Raw genomic sequence first — 18,526 nt, 5'->3', positions numbered from 1 at the left:
TTTTTTAATTTTGTCTGTCTGAAGTGTAGCTTTTTGTTGTTGTCCAAACAAAATTAATGTATTAAATTATAGACATTTTTACATAATCTCTCACTTACCACAAGCGGTTTAGACAAACGTGTATCTACACAAAATCTTCCGTGGGATCACATCAGCCACAAGACAAATAACTTCTTTTTGGTGTACCGAAAAGTTTTGTTCCTGCATGTATATATGTACATATATGTATATATGTAAATATGGGTATATATGTATGTATATGTACATATGTGTGTATATATACATACGTATATGTATATATGTTATAACATCCTTTGTCTTTGCTGAGAATGAACTTTCTTGATTGACTTTTAGATTTTTCATTATTCTATAGACTGTTCTGTTTTCGTTGTGCTACACAACAATAAAGTCATTAAAATTAATAGTTTAACTAACCTTTCTCTCAATATAAATTTCAACTTTCTTCTTTCGTGTTTACGAGTCTGTTGTTTCCTTGACAACCTTGCCCCAGATGCTGCAATCACCATGGGGATGGTGCTACTCAATGAAGCTGCCACCTCCAAGGGAGATGTTGGCAAGAGAAGAAGTAAGTTGACAAAGAGTGTGTGTGTATGTGTGTGTGTGTGTGTGTGTATATATATGTATCTGTATAACTGAAACTAAATCCATTGGAGCTGTGGCATACATGCGTCCCTTATATTGGATGTATTTCAGGTATCACTAATAAACTTGAAAAGTTAATTTTCTGTGGCTAGAAAAAAAACTCATTCATGCAAAAGATGTTCTTAATCTACATGAATATCACATAAACAGAAACTAATGGAAATGCTAATGGTATCCAGCTGGATCCGTCTATGATCTTTGCAATTAACAATGGGTGAGGAAAAAAAAAAATACTGATAATTACTGAATTTACACTCGCAGTCTGTCTGGAATTAACATCTGATTTACTAAGCAGCAAGTAATTATGCAGCCACCAACTATGCAATTTGCAAGTAAAGAAGTTTAATGCCACAGTTCAGTTATGACCTGAAAGTTAAAAAGTATTAACTCAAGAACTGTTAAAAGTAGTGTTGTGGGAAACGTTTATTGGTATTCAATTAAAGTTAAATTAATGTACGTAAAATGCTAAATAGATGTCACATAGTGACGCTCAGAATAAATTAAAAATACACACATAAATTAAAAATACATATTTCCCCAGCAATATAACACAACCATTAAGAGCATAGGTTATGCCAGAGCAGGATCAATAAAATTTCTGTTCAACTGTATTTATATGATGCAACTTCCAAACAGCAGTCACTTCAAGGTAAAGAAATGCAATATTAGTTTGAGAAGCCCAACAAGTAGACTTTTTTACAAGCAGGTACTCGGTAACAGTGGGAAGGAAGAAGTCCCTTTTAACACAAAGGTAGAACCAGACCCAGGGTTGGACAGCCATCTGCTGTAACCACCTGGGTGGTGAGGTTAAAAAAAAAAAAAAAAAAAAAGTAGGGCGTAAAGACACTAGGACAAAGCACAAACTATGAGATGAAACAAATAAAAATGATATCATACCTGATTCTGGATATATATATATATATATATATATATATACATATATATAGTCAAATGATACATTAAATTATCTAAAACTTCATGTTAGCTAGAGTAGAGGCTAATAGTAAATGCTGATCAAATAAGTTTGTATTATATTTGTAAAGGGCACTTCATTGATCACATTTAAGGTGAGTCTGGGATAACAATTTGTAACTCCTTATACAAGATTTAGGTTTCTGGTCTACATATGGATATAGCCGTTTTTAAATAAACCCATTAGTTTTAAACGAGCACCAGGAGGTAAATCATTGGTTTTGGACTAAAAAATGATGTTTTGGCTGCAGCCGTGTTAGTTTTTTAAAGCTACTAGTTTTATATTTAGATTAGAGGCTTGGATGTTATCAATTTCGCTTACCAAAATTTAAGCACATACTTCTTAGATGTGCTAAGAACCACAGTTATCCATGCTATTTGTAATATAATTCTAGTAATTTTATTAAAATGCTTGAAACACCTCCGGCCTGTACCAGGCTATGAACCCGTTTTATTTGCAGTGAAAACAGAAGTCTGAAGATTGACTCACTTTTGCAGCCAACCTCAAGTTGCGATTAGAGAAGTTGCAATTTTTGGCAATACATTATAATGTGTGCTTCACTTTTCACCCCTTGGGGACTTTTGCTTGGTGTGCACACATTTGACTATTTATTTAATCACCATGAATCATACCTTTGGTTTGGTGTGGTACTAAAAAGTGGAGCATGTTTTTAGGAAGAAATTATGGTCCCTGATGTCACATGAGTTGTGTCTGGGAGTCTTATGATTGTGACACATTGCAGATGCAAAGTGGTCACTTGACTATAATAATTCCATATTAAGTATATGCACATATTGTCACTATTACTTCATTCTAATGTGTGTATTCACTTATATATGCATATTAAATTGATGATAATATCGAAGTAATTTACATGTCTTGCTCCTAGGTTTCATCTAATAGTTGGCAGTTATCATAATATTTACACCTGCAATATTTACTTTAAATAAATACGTTTTCAGATAGAGCTCTCCTCTCTGGTGCTTTTTGTACCAGACTGTATGCTTCAAACTGGGTATCATATCAGAAAATTAGTGCAAGCCTCTAAACAGCCCTTAATATTTTACAAGAGTTTGAGGATAATTTTTAGATTATGGCGGGAGATGGATATTAGATGACCTCGCTGGTAATTACCTCAAACACATAGACACGGTTACACACTAGGGGATTTAATTAGAGTTAATGTGATGAAAAACCAACTCAAAAAAGTGTTTCACTTGTCTTTGTGAGGTCCCATATTAAATGATCACTCTAAATATCTAAGGGAAAGAGTATCAACCCTGAGTACCTCTTTAGATGTTAAAGCTTGACATTTAAAAATATATATAATAGTTTTTTTAACAACATCAAGACTTGTTTTTCCAATATCACACAAACACATACCACTCTACATGCATAGAGACGCACACATGCGTAGGTGGCACACTTAATTATCACCTGTAAAATGATGACATATCATGTGCACAGTGCAGAGGACTCCAAAATTTCCAGCACTATTTTTAGTATATCGACTACTTCAATTCAGCCTCTTTTGTAGAAATACTACCTACTAATTTACATAAATTAAAGGAACCACACTATGAGGATTACATTATAATGAAACACAAGAATTTTAGTGCTTAAAGAAATTTTCTATGTAATTTATAGAAAAACGTGTGTATCAAAGTCATTTTAATAGATTGGGATTTATTCAAGGAGGGGGTGGAAAAAAATGGAACACAGTACAGGAAATGAGGTGATGCCGACTTTGAATCAAAGGTATACACCGCCAAAATGACCATATTGTTTTCTTCAAATGTAAGGGGGGGTTGATTTTCCTTTGTTTTTCAGCTGCTACCTTTAGGGGTCACCACAGGAGATCATCTGCCATATAAAAATAATATGCTATCAAACTGGGGCAACACTGTTTTGGTCTAATGACAGCAAAGAGTTTGTGCAAAACCTGATCATGTATCTTATCCAATCAGTACTGCAGTGTTTCGTAGTTTCTTGAGCTTAAATAGTTAATTAGCTTTGTCTTGACTTCAGGTGTTCCCAAAAGAAAAATACTTATTTGTCTCTTCTTCAGTTTTCAGCTTGTTCGAGGTCTGTTTGGGGCCATTACACTGCTGCAGCATTAATGCTTCTCCTTAAAAATGCAAATAAGTGTATGTAGCATGTATCTGAAGAATGAAGTGGTTCTATCTCTCTCCCGTTTGTCTCTTTGCAACACCCTGCTTTCACTCTATTAAGTCAAACTTGGAATTATCCATATGTAATATAGATAAAGAGGCTTTTCTCATTATTTGGTGTGAAATGCTAGTCTTGGCCCACGTCAGATGTTTGTCCCCAGCCTACCCCAGTAAAGAATATATTAGTGAACAAAAAGAAATTACTGTGAACAATTATATTTTTGTAATAGGGGGGGAACAGGCTTTTATTGTATCTGCCTTGGTTTGTTGTAAAGTCAATGACTTGTGTGTGATTGTATCTGCTGATGGAGTCACTTCACAGTTTATTCTTTGATTAGCAATTGGCTGCAGAAAACATGAGGAATCATTTAGTTTTACAATCTATTCATTTTCTCCTCCTAATTAAATAGGCTTAACTTAATATGTTTATTGACTTCCTCTTGCTTGGGAAATGTAAATTTATTTTTACCATGCCAATATATTGTGATTTGAATTGAGCCAAGTCATACAGTCAAAAGAGGGATTACCACCTTTGTCGCTGAGGGAAATCATTCAGCTTAAACAACTTGTCATTTCGCCAAGGTCATAAATCACTTGGCATACTTGCATGCCTTGTGTGTGTGTGTCATTATCCGTGGATGCATACTAAGATCTCTCAGTCATAATTGATGAGGTAAGGGAAATGCATCCCTTTCTGCTTAATGAAGATACACAGACGTTCTGATGCTCCCACTGTATATGTGGATGTTGCCACCCTGGAAGCACAAGGACACATGCACTTTCTGTACAGACACTGTAAAATATACATTATTCTCAATTAAGTCATTTGGTTGCACATTTCTATAATATAGTACTTGAATATTTTCATCAATTGGGCATCAGTATATTCCTTATTCGACCTCAAAAGGAACATAAGGTAGAGGGGATTCTCCACCACTCGCAGTCTTAGCAGCTCAATCCCAGCCTCTCCCCTTACTCTTGGGGAAAACAGTGACTCCCAAGTTGCTGCTCAGTCTGTGTGTGAATAGGTGAATGAGAAACACATTGTCAAGTTTTTTAAACTAAGGTTAAAAAACTCTGTTTACCTTTAAATACCTTACATTTACCATTGTGACAGATGCCCCCTGTCTTCAGTGCTGTGAGCATGTGATTTGTACCATGTGGTCAATGCACTAGGTCGTCAGTGTGCATTCTCAGTTTGAAAAAAGTTGGGACGCTTTATAACACGTAAATAAAAAGAGAATGCACTGATTTGGAAATCTCAACCAATATTTTATTCACAATGGAAAATGTCAAATCTGGAGGTTTAAATTTTAAAATGTAGTCATTTTGAATTTGATGGCAGCAACAAATCTCCAAAAAGGTGGGACAGTGCCAAGTTTACCACTGCATAACATCCCCTCACCTTTAACAACGGTCTGTAACCATCCGGGAAGTGAGGAGACCAATTGCTGGAATTGTAGGAAATGAATGTTGTGCCACTTTTTTCTTGTGTTTTTTTTTTTTTGGGTGGGGGGGCTCATAATACACCAACTGGTGACAGGTCCGGACTGCAGGTAGGCCAATTCAGCAGTTCAGCTGTGATACATGCTGTAATGGGTTTAACATCATTTTGATGCTTGGAAACGTACAAGTTTTAAAGCAACATACAGTATGTGCCTTTCAGCATTGGTGATGCATTTCCAGATGTGCAAGCTGCTGATTCTATAGGCACGTATGCACCCCCTCAGAATCAGAGATTCAAACAATGTGCTGATAACAAGGTGGATAGTCCATCTCCTCTTTAATCCAGAGTATGCTCAGTCCATGTTTTCAAAAATGAATTTCAAATTTTTGATTCATGTAACCACAGAACAGTTTCCCAATTTGTCTCCATTCATTTAAATGAGCTTTGCCCTGGAGAGCTCGGCAGCATGTCATGTTAACCTGTATTTGTGGATATCATGGAGATATCACAGGCGATGGAGATGTTCAAGATTCAAGATTCTTTATTTGTCTTATACATAGTCATAAGAGTGGTGTGTCCTGAACGGCTCCTTGACTGTGCAAAACAGAAACATTAAGTAAAGTAAAGTTTAAATTAAAAATATGAAATTTTAAATTAAATAACTGAAAATGTACATTGTGCAAATGGAATGTTAAAGTGTTTTGTGCCGTATTAGCATAGCAATATATTGACAGAGCAATGCAAGTAGAATAAACAAAATGACCAGAGTAATGTAAACATAGTGACCAGAGTAATGTAAAAACAGGGTAGTGTAATCCTGTTTGCAATAGATGTTTCTGAGCCCATGCAGAGATTTCTGTGACAGAATCATAGCTTTTCTAATTCAGCGCCACCGGAGAGTGAGAGGTTTGCAGGCAGTGTCCCTTGCACACAGGGATTTCTGCATATTTTCAGAGCTGTTCGATAACATTATTTGCCATAGATGATAATTTTACTTTGAGGAACAATATTCTGAAATTGTTGCACAATTTGTAGATGCATTTTTTTCCCAGATTGATGAAACTCTGCCCATCTTTACTTATGAGAAACTCTCTAAGATGAACTTTTTATATAGCCAATTATGTTGTTGACCTGTTGCCAGTTAACCTATTTAGCTGGAAAATCCAGATGTTTCTTTTTTGTGCCATTTACCTTTCTAGCCTTTTGTTGCCCCATCCAAACTTTTTTGAGACATGTTGCTGCCATAAAATTCAACATGAGCTCAAATTTTTGTTATAATAAATTGTCTCAATTTAACCATTTGATGGGTTTTCTATGTTCTGTGAAAAAATTTGGGTTTATAAGATTTGCAAATAATTGCTTTCTATTTTTATTACACAGCATCCCAAATTTGGGGGAATTTGGGGTGTAATATCACTTGCTCTCTCAAATATCACAACAGCAAATGTAGTCTTATACAGTACATCTTATATTTTACCAGCCAAATGTTTTGATGTCAACTTTCTTGTGCATCCACACTCACCCTCTTGTTCTCTAACACTCTAATTCTCTAATTCTCCTTTACGCACACACACGCACGCACACCTCGTGTGAGGACAAGAACATATCTCGCTATTTAGTCTCCAGGAGAGGTACTCATCCTAATCCCTGATTAACAATATCAGTCGGTGGTGACAGTTTAATTTAACACAGTACTTCTTAGGGATTAGCCACTGCACGAGGGTGTGCATACACTTGCACATACAGTGACAATTCCCCGGCAGATAAAGGTCATGCTTATGTATAGTTCACTTTAGAATAGCCACTGAGGAAATAAGATGATAATGGCTTCAAAGATAATTTTCTGTAACCCAGCAGGGTTGATCACGACAAAGAGACAGTAGCACATACCTTAAGGGATTATTTTTAAAGAAAAAAAGCTTTTCACCTTGACATTATGACTTTTTTCATAACGTCAAGGCAGTTTGTGTTTTATATGCCCTTTCTAGTAATATTCTATTATCATGTTATGTTACCAGTGAGTTCTATGGTTTTGTGTTTAGGCTCTTATAAATTTGTGTTTATACATGTAAACTACCGACATGCAGATAAAAGGATTCTTTTAGTGTGTGCTATGTCTAAATCCTGTAAGCATATTCAATTTGAAAATGGATCAGAGAAACGGTTGCCTCTGTGGTTATATTGGGCATGGAATGCTTGAAATGAATGCCTTTAACCAAGAAGAAAAACAATAATCTCAGGCCTTTTTCTAGTTATTATAAAAGAACATATTAGGGTGTCATGAATTTGAAAATGTGTAAGAATCAAATGTGCTTATAGTAACTTAAAATCTAGAGGTCGCTGTGTATTGAAATATTGTTAATGATATTATAGCACAAGACTTCTTACCAGTAATGCACAGTAAAGCAACAGTCTGTCTTTGTCTTCTTGCAGTCATCTGCCTGGTTGGCCTTGGCCTGGTGGTGTTTTTCTTTAGTTTCCTGCTCTCCATCTTCAGGTCCAAGTACCATGGATACCCCTACAGGTAACTATAGCAACCACACACCACTGTAAAGATGCTTCCACCACAGCTCAACAATTATTCAAGTGCAATATACGAGCAAACAATGAATCTTAAAATCACTGAAGCTGACATAAAATCACTGCAAAGTTATTGCTTTCACGATGCAAAAATCAGAGCCAAAACAGATCCATCAGTTCAAATTACTGCTTTGATTTAAAGACAGCTATTCAATCAAAAACACTCTCTCCAAAATATACAAGACACAGAGCCAAAGAATCAGTCATAGAGGCAGTATATTCAATATAAAGTATAACACAAAAGTTTCCTCAATTAAATAGTTAGAAGTCATAGATCCCTCATGGTTTTTTTCTCCAAAGGGTCTCATGTAGTGAGCACGCTTTTACATTAAAACCCATTTTCTAGTCAACCAACAGCAATTTGATTCCATTGTGTGCTAAAGGTCACCACAATAATAGATTTAATGCTTGACGGAAAATATCCCACAACTCTTCAGAGTCTGGGTTCAATTTATCCATCCTTGAGCAGCTTTAAAACATTACAGCAACCAAACCCCCTAGCTGTTGAAACTCTTGAAACTCACCTTTGGACAGGATGTCAAGGGGTCTTCATCAAGGCAGATACTTTACAATAATAGAAGCTTGAACCCTTCTATGAACTCTTCCTTTAAAAAGACACAAATTGTAGTCTTCTAGTTCGGGGATGGAGTTCAAATATAATAACGATTGTCTTGAGACTTTATTGTGGTATGAAAGTGATAAACCTATCCCATCTTACATGCACAGAGGATAGCAAGATTGCCTGATCTTGCTTATATTTGGCAGAGTGGTTTGGTAGTTGTACCTTGGATTTATGGATGTAACAATGAATGGTATTCACTGAAATGGTTTTCCTGAGCCCATTTACTTATTTCTACTACAGAGCTGTTTCTAATATAGTCATGGCTAAGGCGCTGTCATTCAATATCAGGTTTGTGGCACTATCGTTTGCATACTGAGATTCCTCCAGTTCGATGAATCTTTCATTGCTATTAAGTGCCTCAATCACCAAATTCAAAGAAATATTATTATGCCTCCACAATCTCTGTGAGTGTTTTCATTGTTAGGGTTTTATTTGTTATTATGACATACATCAGAATTAGCATGTATTATTAAAAATTCTCACTTTCAATGTTGCGTTTTTTTTGTACTAGTTGAATGTTGGGTTTAAAGGAATTGCACGTTTTCTTTTTTTGAAATGCACTCGAACTCCACTGGTTACTCAATAACTTATTTTTAATATTTTACATATGTTGGAAATATATGTGATGTGGTTTGTAAGACTGTAGCAAGGTCTTGACTTAAAATACAGACTGAAAAGGCCTAGCTGAGGGTCTATTTTTAAGTTGCTAAAATATGGATGGATATATTGTGATTTGTCATATGCTGATTAGTTAATATTTTATAGTTAAAATATAAAAATGTCATAAAAATTACAACATTTTACAAGGATAGAAACCTTTATGAAGAAAGTCTCTAAAGTGGCATTATTTATGGCAGTTTTTGCATACAGTGCCGTATATACTGTATTTTCTGCACTATAAGGCGCATTTAAAATCTTTTAATTTTCTCAAAAATCGACGATGCGCCTTATGTATGAATTCTGGTTGTGCTTACTGACCTCGAACCGATTTTATGTGTCACACAGCCCTCACAAATCTGTCAAAAAATGTTTTAGTACGACTTTGGTAAGCTACGAAGCCGCACCACTTGATGGGTTGTCGGCTACCGTAGTCAGGAGCCTTGTGGAGTAATCTGGGTCCAAAACTCCGGCCGCTTCAGGTCCCAAAGTCAAACGAACACTGCTGCATCACTGAAAGTTAAAAACTGTCTAAATTCTTTCATCTTTAATAAAATGATCAGCGTTGCTACTTTACCAGGTGTAGCAATTAATTTTAACATCCAGGCATCCATGAAAACAGAATTTATTAAATTTAACTGAGTTAAAAGTTAGCAGGAAGTTAGCTCGCTAGTTTCCACCTAAACATGATATACCATGTTCTGACTGAGAGATTTGTGAAAAAATGAAAACGTACAACTCTGCTGTCACTTCCAACATAAATGAAGACAGAAAACTAAACAGCGGTGACTTTTGTAGGGTTGCTGAAGTTGGACTAGCTGGTATATAATGATGTGCTACGTGATCGCTAGCGACACAGCTATGTTAGCATAACATAAACAGTGAAGCTGAAGGATGAATGCTAATTTTTTTCCACTCAATAAAAGTTAACGTGAGGGTTCCCGATGGTTAGGGACAAATGCAATCGCATGGCAGGATGCTGTAAACGGACCGAACTTCAGTCAGGAGAACAACTGAGATAATCTATCAACAATACGAGGTTAGTCATTAATATACTGCAACAACATGGGAATAGAGCAGCTGCGAGAGAATTCAACATTAATGAATCAATAGTATGGAAGTGGAGGAAGCAAGAAGAATGAGTTGAGTAAAGTTTGACTTATCTGACTGTTTTGTTTTGCTTAATGCTCCTTATAATCCGCTGCGCCTTATGTATGAAAAATACAGTAGTACAGTTTTAAATTCCTGTTACTTAAGTCTGATTGTGGCTTTGTTTTTATTCTTAAGTGCATGTTATGTTTGAGTGGCATACAGAAATGTTTAGGGCTAATTCAACTATTCATCAGTTAGATTTCTGTTTCATAAATGCAAATCCATTTCAGAAATGTTTCTTGTTTACATGCTTCCAGAAACAGTTTATACTCCAAATGTGTTTTTCTTTTTTCCTTTTAGCTTTGTGTTTCACGAAAATGTTTTTAATGTAACACAAGGTGAGACAGAAGAAGAAATACTTTATTTATATCTCTTATTTTTCCCTCTCCTTGTTTGTTTCTACCCTCTTTCCTTCTCTACTTCTTGTAATCTATCTCTGTCTCACAGCTTCCTTATTAAGTGAACAAACACAGTAGAGGCAGCCAGAAAAAATGTCGAAGAGGTGGTAGGTGAGAAGAAGAGGAGTTGAGAACATACTTGAAGAGGAGGCAGTGTCACTACTGACTCTAAAGTGCATGGTCTGGTTTCTATTTGTGTATGTGTCGTTGTTGGGGGGTTTGTTTGTTTGTTTGTTTTAAATCAACTACTACCATTAAATCTGCAAGCTGAATAAGAATTGGTTGTCACTTCATACACTGGACAATAAAGGCACCATTTTGCATGTCATGTATCTTTGTTGTTTTTTCAGGACTCTTTAGCGCTAAAGTTTTTTTGTGTGGTTATATAAACTGACCAGTGACAGTGGCAGTCTAATCATTTGTGACATATTGTTTTAAACATGAATTGATCCTTATTTTAAAGAAATGCTGTTAAAAGTAAAACTGGAAACTAAAGATTTGTGGTGGGTTAGTGGGGATAAAAATCTCTAGTTCAGTTCAGTATTTATAAGTAACATGGACTAAGTAACATAAATTTAACATAGACTCATCAACCCTCTTTATTAAGTACATCTTGTTAGTACTGGCTGGGACTCTGTTTTGCCTTCAGAACTTCCTTAATTCTTTATGACATAGCCTCAACAAGGTCCATGAAACATGCATCAGAGATTTGGGTCCATATTGAACAATAGCATGACGGAGTTGCATGTCAAATTCTGTCCCCACAATCTGAACATCACAGCTTCGACACTCATTGGAAATCAGGAGTCATCAGACCAAGCAACTTTTTTTTTTTCTTCTATTGTCCAGTGTTGATGAGTCAGTGTGAATTGTAGCCTTAGTTTCCTGTTCTTATCTGACAGGAGTGGTACTCGGTGTGGTCTTCTGCTCCTGTAGCCCATGTGCATCAAGGGGTCAATGTGTTGTTGGAACTAGTGTTTATTTAAATTTGTTTTGTCTTCCTATGAGCTTGAAGCATTTACATCATTCTCCTCTGATCTCTGGCATCAGCAAGCCGTAACTTATCTTAATAGGACCATTCTCTGCAAACCCTAGAGATGGTTTAGTGGGAAAATCTGTAGTTCAGCAGTTTCTGCAATACCCAGACCAGTCCATCTGACACCAACAGTCACACCAGTTAAAATCACTCATATCACCTTTCTTCCCCAATTCTGCCGCTCAGTTTGACCTTTAGCAGTTTGTCCTGACCATGTCTGCATGCATAAATACACTGAGTTGATGCATTTGCTGATTAGACATCTTGTGTTAAGAGTTATGCCTAATAAAATGGTCAGAGTGTAAGTTTATGGCAATGATACATAACTGTGTAACATTACATGGATTAACATGGATAAATAAATAAATCTAGTCATTTGCAATTGAGGCGTTAGGGCTTTGAGCTTTTGTTGGCTTTTGTTTGTTTCACCATGTGATTCCATCTGTGTAGCTGTAACATATTGTCTTAAGCTAAGATGAAAATACGTTATTTAAATGTCTCTGTTCCTGCTGTTTCTAAATATTCAATATGCTGACTACGTGTCTTTCAGCTGCTGGGTATATACTATATTGTCATCTGGCAGCTAAATTATACTTCATGTTATGCAGCTGAAACCACTTGGGTGAAATAAGGGAAAGGTTGTGATTGTAATTTAATAGAAAAAAAATAAACATCAAAAATGATTAGGGTGCTGCAGAACACAAACGGCAAACCAGCTGCCCAAAATTAAGTCAGTAAATAAGTACATTAACAAGCATACCTTAAACTGCCACTGAACTCATCACCAATGTAAAATGGTAGCTCGTGTACAGAGTTTACAGAAGAATGGTTGCTAGTAGTGTTACATTTCTTGCAGAAAGTGAGAAACATAGGTCATTTAGAGAATACATACATTTTTAATTCCTTCACTTTTGGACTGCCCACTAAAACAGTGAGTGGGATGTGCAATGGATCCATTTATGTAACCTGCTGTGTGTGGGCAGAAAGAGAAATGGTACTTTAGATAGACTGGGTTTGACAAATGTTATAAAAATATTCCCATTCTTGTCTATTTCTGTTTTAAATCAGTGAACCATTCTCCATTTCTCAAATATGGTTTTCAAAATACACAGTAAAGTATTTGAGTTCATCAGAACACGTTCTTAAGTAAAGGTAACAGAGTGGCTTACTCTTTACAGGTAGGACATGGTGTAATACACTAAATATGTGTAACAGCATGGTAATAGCCACCCAATATGAAAGGTGACCCAATTCGATAAATGCCCACCCTCTTAAGGCTTGCAGGAAAATACTAACTTCCTTGGAGACCAAGTGTAATCACCGCAATATCCATCCTCAAGTTATACCATATTGAGCTTATTGATTGGGCCAAAAATGAGGCATTATGTTTTGAGGGTTTTTAAGTGCCGTCTGAAGCTGAGAGGCCCTTTGCTGCAACGTATTTGAATAAAAGTGAAGAACAATGCTGATCATCAGCACTGCAAGCAGAATCTCCCATCTGTTTTCCCTCAACTGTTGGCCTTTACGTGTGTCGGAAGAAAGCAGAACAAATGTCACCTTCAGGGGGGATAAGTATTTGCAAAGAGAGCAAAATCAATGTGGATATTAGATAGAGGACAGTTGTAGAACAAAATACACAATTACATGAAGAATAATCTTTCTGCTGGTTAGAAAAAAAAACATATCACAGTTGGCAGGCTAAAATTACACGCTAATCTTTCACAGCTACATTAGTGTATGCAAATTACAAGTTTAGATTACACTGCTTTTCAGCAAAACACACTTTTTCTGCTGTAAAGACCGTTTAGGCTATTAAATTATGGAGTCCTTTGTAATGTGTATCCTCAGTGCAGGTACCCAAAATCTAAAAATACACCCCATTAACTTGCACAGCTTCCAGATGTGTTCATCTATTTTGCACAACAGTTTGACATTCTTTTTTATTTATTTTCTTTTTATTGCACTAAAATTAGCATGAATACCACATGTAATACAATGTTTTACTCCCAGAACTGATAATGTGAGATGGCAACAGGTTCAGTCCTACAAACCTTATAAACATCCATCAGAAGACCACCTCCAGTTCCAGTAAATACAGCCCGGTAATTAAAACAAGGTTAAATTAAATCTCGGAAATTAGATTTACTTTGACATTGTGGCCACTGCACTGCATATAAATTAATGCCAGTATTTACAACAGCCATACATTTACAAATTTTTTTTCCCGATTTCAGACCTTTAATGCTCTTTAAAATCCACCATCAACACAATTTAGATTATGCACAGGAGAATATTTTGTATGTAACTGTGTTTTGCATTTTCTGCAGTGAACCCTTGCTGCTATATGTCCCTTATTTCAAAATCATATTTATCTAGAATTCTCATCAAATATCAAACTGACTGAAAAACCATGTCACCAGCCACTTCAGTCGTTACCTTGCTGGTACCAGACTGCACACTCCATTTCCTTCAGAAATGCCTTAATTCTTTGTAGCATGGATTCAACAAGGTCCCGGTAACATTCCCTGGGGATTTTGGTCTAAACTGACATGATAGCATCGCACAGTTGCTGCAGATTTGCTGCTACATATCTATAATGCAAATCTTCCACCACATCCCAAAGGTGCTATAGTGGACTGAGTTCTGGTGACTGTGAAGGCCATTTGAGTATCGTAAACTCACTCTGATGTTCAGTAAGCCATTTTGAGATTATCAGAGCTTTGTCACACGGGGTATTATCCTGCTAGAAGCAGTCATCAAAAGACAGGCACATTGGGGTCATAAAGGGAGGTACATGGTCAGCAATAATACCAAGGTAGGCTGTGGCTTGTAAACAATGCTCAGTACTAAGGCGCCCAAAGTGTGCCAAAAAAATGTCACCACACCACAAAGGAGGACGGATCCGTGCTTTCATGTTGTTTATGTTAAATTCTGACCCTACAATACTAATGTCATAATGAAAAGTGAGACTTGTCATCTTCTCTTATCCACAATAGAAGTTTCTTCTTCTTAGCTGACAGGAGTGGCACTTAATGTAGTCATCTGCTGCTGCAATCCATCTGCTTCAAGATTCGACTTGTTGTGCATTGCGTACTTTGGTTATAAGTGGTGGTTATTTGAATCAATCTTGCCTTACTATCAACTTGAAGCACTCTAGCCATTTTCCTCTTACCTCTGGCATCAACAAGGCATTTTCACCCAGAGAACTGTTGCTCACTGGATGCTTGCTCCTTTTCAGACCATTCCCTGTAAACACTAGAGATGCTTGGGCGTAAAAAATCCCAGCAGATCAGCAGTTTCTGAAATGCTCAGATCAGCTCAGGTCATTATTTTTGTAAATATGAATAAATCAGATGCCATCAAGTGGATTTCTGAACCGGAGTAAATATGTGGGGTTTCTAGTTTCTTTCGCTTAGAGGTAGCAACAGTGTACTCAGGCTGCTTGAGCCTATGCCAGGATGTGCCTCTACCCCTGTGAAAAGAAAATATTCATAGATTTTAGGAAAAATCTGTAATATGCCTCAAAAGCACGAGTTGTTCTCCAGTCCAAAAGCACACCAGCTGGGTTACATGATTGTTTTTTTTAACAAAAAAAAAAAGTGGTTATTATAGTTCTTTAGTACCTGCTAATATTAATTTCCATGCATCGAGTTAACCATTAAAATCAAAGAAATACACTTTGTGGCATTTTGTGAAGATGGCAGGTCTGACATTTCTGAGTTATTGGTGGTTCGGTTCTATAGATAGCAGTTCAGATAAATTCTTTTCTGGAGCCTGTCTTTCATGTCTGCACTTTGTATCGCACACATAAAACAACTGGTGAAGAACAGCTTCTTTTTAAATTTTTTTATTTACAGTCTGAAATACAAAGAACTAATGATCTGTCCCTGCCATCCTCTAATGGATTCAAGAGTTGGCTGCTGGTTGGTTCTGTTATTTTATCTGTTACTTCGGACTCTTTGGGGATATTGATATCTGTCATTAAAAAAAGGTTATTATTCATCACTGCCAATCATGAATAAACTATGAGGACTGAAATAACTTTTCAAAAAAGTCAGTTTTCTGAAATGTGTAAATTAGATTTAGCTTTTTTTTTCACACAATTTTACCTTTCATTTGAATATCTCTAATCTCATACTACCTGTAACTTTAAACAGCCTCACAGCCACTGGAGCCTTTTTCTTAGAAATGATGCTGCAACCTGCTGTCAGGTCTGATTTGACTCTGCTGTCTGATGTTCTTGGCTTATCTGACCTGTATGTCAACTACTGCTGTGCCACGACCAACTTTGAAGAAACTCTTCTGCTGTCTGTTGTTCAGGGCATGGTGCCGCCTCACTGTGGATCAACCTTTCCTCCCATAGGCCACAAACACTTTCTCCAGGCACCCAGAGCTGTAATGATTATCATCAGAGACCTGCTGTAGTTGTTGCTGTTTTGTTGCATCACTGTCTGTGGTGTGTGCTTGTATCTCTTGAGTTTGTGTAAACGTATCAAAGTGTGTGTGTGTGTGTGTGTATCTACGAGTACATGCATGTTTTGTATTGTTGAATTTATTAGCTAAGGCATATTTGATTTATGGGGAAACAGCTGTGATAGACTGAGAGAAGTTTGACGCAAGAATTATTTAGCAGTTTGAGTACTTCACAGTATTCTCTCCCCTTTTTTTTTTCTTCTGTCACTTTGTAGCATTGTTGACTGGCTGCCTTTGATAAGCCATTGTTTGCTCATTTTGTAGAACAGCCTATTAAACCCAATATATGAAGAGCAAAGAAACAAAACACAGGAGAAAATAAGTATCTTTTATGTTAATTGGCAGTTCTTGTTTAAATTATTTGTCAGTTAAATTGTGTTGTAAAATAAATAAAGAAGTAGTGATGCAGTGGTTAGTACTGTTGGGCTACAAGTTCTCCATGTTCCTGCATAGGTTCTCTCCAGATACTCCCACCATCCAAAAACATGATTGTTAGGTTAACTGGTGATTCTAAATTGACTGTAGATGTGAATGTAAGCATGAATGATTGTCTGTCTCTCTGTGTTAGCCCCTGCCATAGACTGGTGACCTGTCCAGGGTGTACCCTGCCACTTTCCCCATGACAGCTAGGATAGGCTAATTAATTGCTCCTGCCTTTTACGCTAATCACATCAGTGAGAAAAGCTATTTCAGGAGGAATCACTGGAGGATTGACAATAATTCTGCAAACTCTTTCTATGTTTCCATGCACAAGTCTTTAACAACCACTTACACTCATATTTTATTACCTGTTATTTGCTCATTAGTGCAAGGATTTAAGCAGCCAAACACATGGCAGCAACTCAGTGTATTTAGGCATTGTTTGAAGTAATGACTCCAAGTCCTGTTTTCTTTTGGTATTCTATGTTGGTGTATTTAAAGTATCCCAGCATATGGTGGACATAGAGAGTGGGTCTGAGTGGGTAAACCATCAGAGAACCATCAACAACAACAAAAATGTTGTTTGTACAGAAGACTGCATGGAAGACGTGGAAAACAGGTTAGTGGAAGAGGTCTCAATTTTATTTGCAGAAGTATCTGATCAAAGGCCACAGAGTACTGGGATTAAAGTTATGAGAACTTTAATTGACGATAAGGGGTAAAGCAAAGATTCAAGCCAGGTGACAGATCAAAGGTTCAGATCTACCAAACAAAAACCAAATGTACACAATAACACGAAGTCACACTCCAGGAAGAGGGGAGCTTCCGTTCGCCTACAGCGACTGTTTGCATTAAACAACATGTAGACATGCTCAGGATGACCTGCTAAAGTTTAAACTGAGCATGAAAAAGGGTAAAAGACAGATGATTTAAGTGATTGCGTGGATGTTGGTGTCATATGGTTTGGTATGAATAGTTCCAAATCTGTTGACTTGCTGGGATTTTTGCGCTGATAGGAAGGCAACAGCAACTCAGATAACTACACATTACAGCCAAAACACACAGAAAAGCATCTCTGAACACACAACACATCAAACCTCAAATCAGGGTGCCACTCATGTCAGCTAAGAACGTGAAAGTGACGTTACAAGGGGATTTCTGTTGCAACATTCCGATCATAGGATTGAAATTTTGGCTTAAAAAAAATATGACATCTTGGGTCTATTCTGTGTCAAAGGTTCAGGCTAATGTTGTGCAATGTTCTGCAAGATATTTTCTTGGCACACTTTGGGCCACTTACTACCCAACTGACCATCATTTAAATGATCATGTCTGTCTTTTTATAACCGCCGTCTACTCGCCTTCTGATGGCTGCAAGCAGGAAAACACTGTGTCACAAAGCTCACATCATCTCAGGATGCTTTTTTGAACATGACAATTGTACTCACTGAACTCAAATGCCCTCCACCATCATCAGATCTCAATCTAGTAGAGCAACTTTGGTATGTGGTGGAACGGAAGATTGGCATCATGGCCAAACAGCTGACAAGTCTGCAGCAGCTGTGTGATGCCATCATGTCAATTTTGTTCAAAATTCCTGAGGGATATTTTCAGCACCTTGAAAAAAAACAAAAAACAAACCTCTAACCCGATGTTAACAAGCTGTACCTAATATAGTGGCCATTAAGTGTATATCACCATTTACTTGGCACTGCATGAAGATAAGCCTGGGTTTGGCCTCAAACATAATCACAAAGATATATCATAGGAGCCTTACAAGAGAAAGGGACAGAGTACTGCAGTCTGTTTAAAAAAAAAAGTATTAAAAGAAAGCGTTTAAAGATAACATAATGTTTTGGTGTTGATATCTTATGAGATGCAGGGTTCAGACGAACCATCCACCACATGTGTGCTTTTGCTTGCAGGGGAACTAT

At 36.8% G+C, this 18,526-nt stretch overlaps 1 protein-coding gene across 1 annotated transcript in view; it reads left to right on the top strand.

Annotated features, from left to right (window-relative positions):
- Positions 1-10,993, top strand: part of tusc3 (tumor suppressor candidate 3) — a 75,782-nt gene extending 64,789 nt beyond the window's left edge. The window contains exons 8-10 of the mRNA XM_031743853.2: positions 512-586; positions 7,688-7,778; positions 10,713-10,993. Of these exons, the coding sequence (XP_031599713.1) occupies positions 512-586; positions 7,688-7,778; positions 10,713-10,728 (182 nt within the window). The 3' untranslated portion in view covers positions 10,729-10,993. The remainder of the gene's footprint in view (positions 1-511; positions 587-7,687; positions 7,779-10,712) is intronic.
- The last annotated feature ends 7,533 nt before the right edge of the window (positions 10,994-18,526 follow it).

Source organism: Oreochromis aureus, linkage group 6, assembly GCF_013358895.1.
Source record: "Oreochromis aureus strain Israel breed Guangdong linkage group 6, ZZ_aureus, whole genome shotgun sequence".
Classification (NCBI taxonomy): domain Eukaryota; kingdom Metazoa; phylum Chordata; class Actinopteri; order Cichliformes; family Cichlidae; genus Oreochromis; species Oreochromis aureus.
This window is presented reverse-complemented; position numbering and strand designations above follow the sequence as displayed.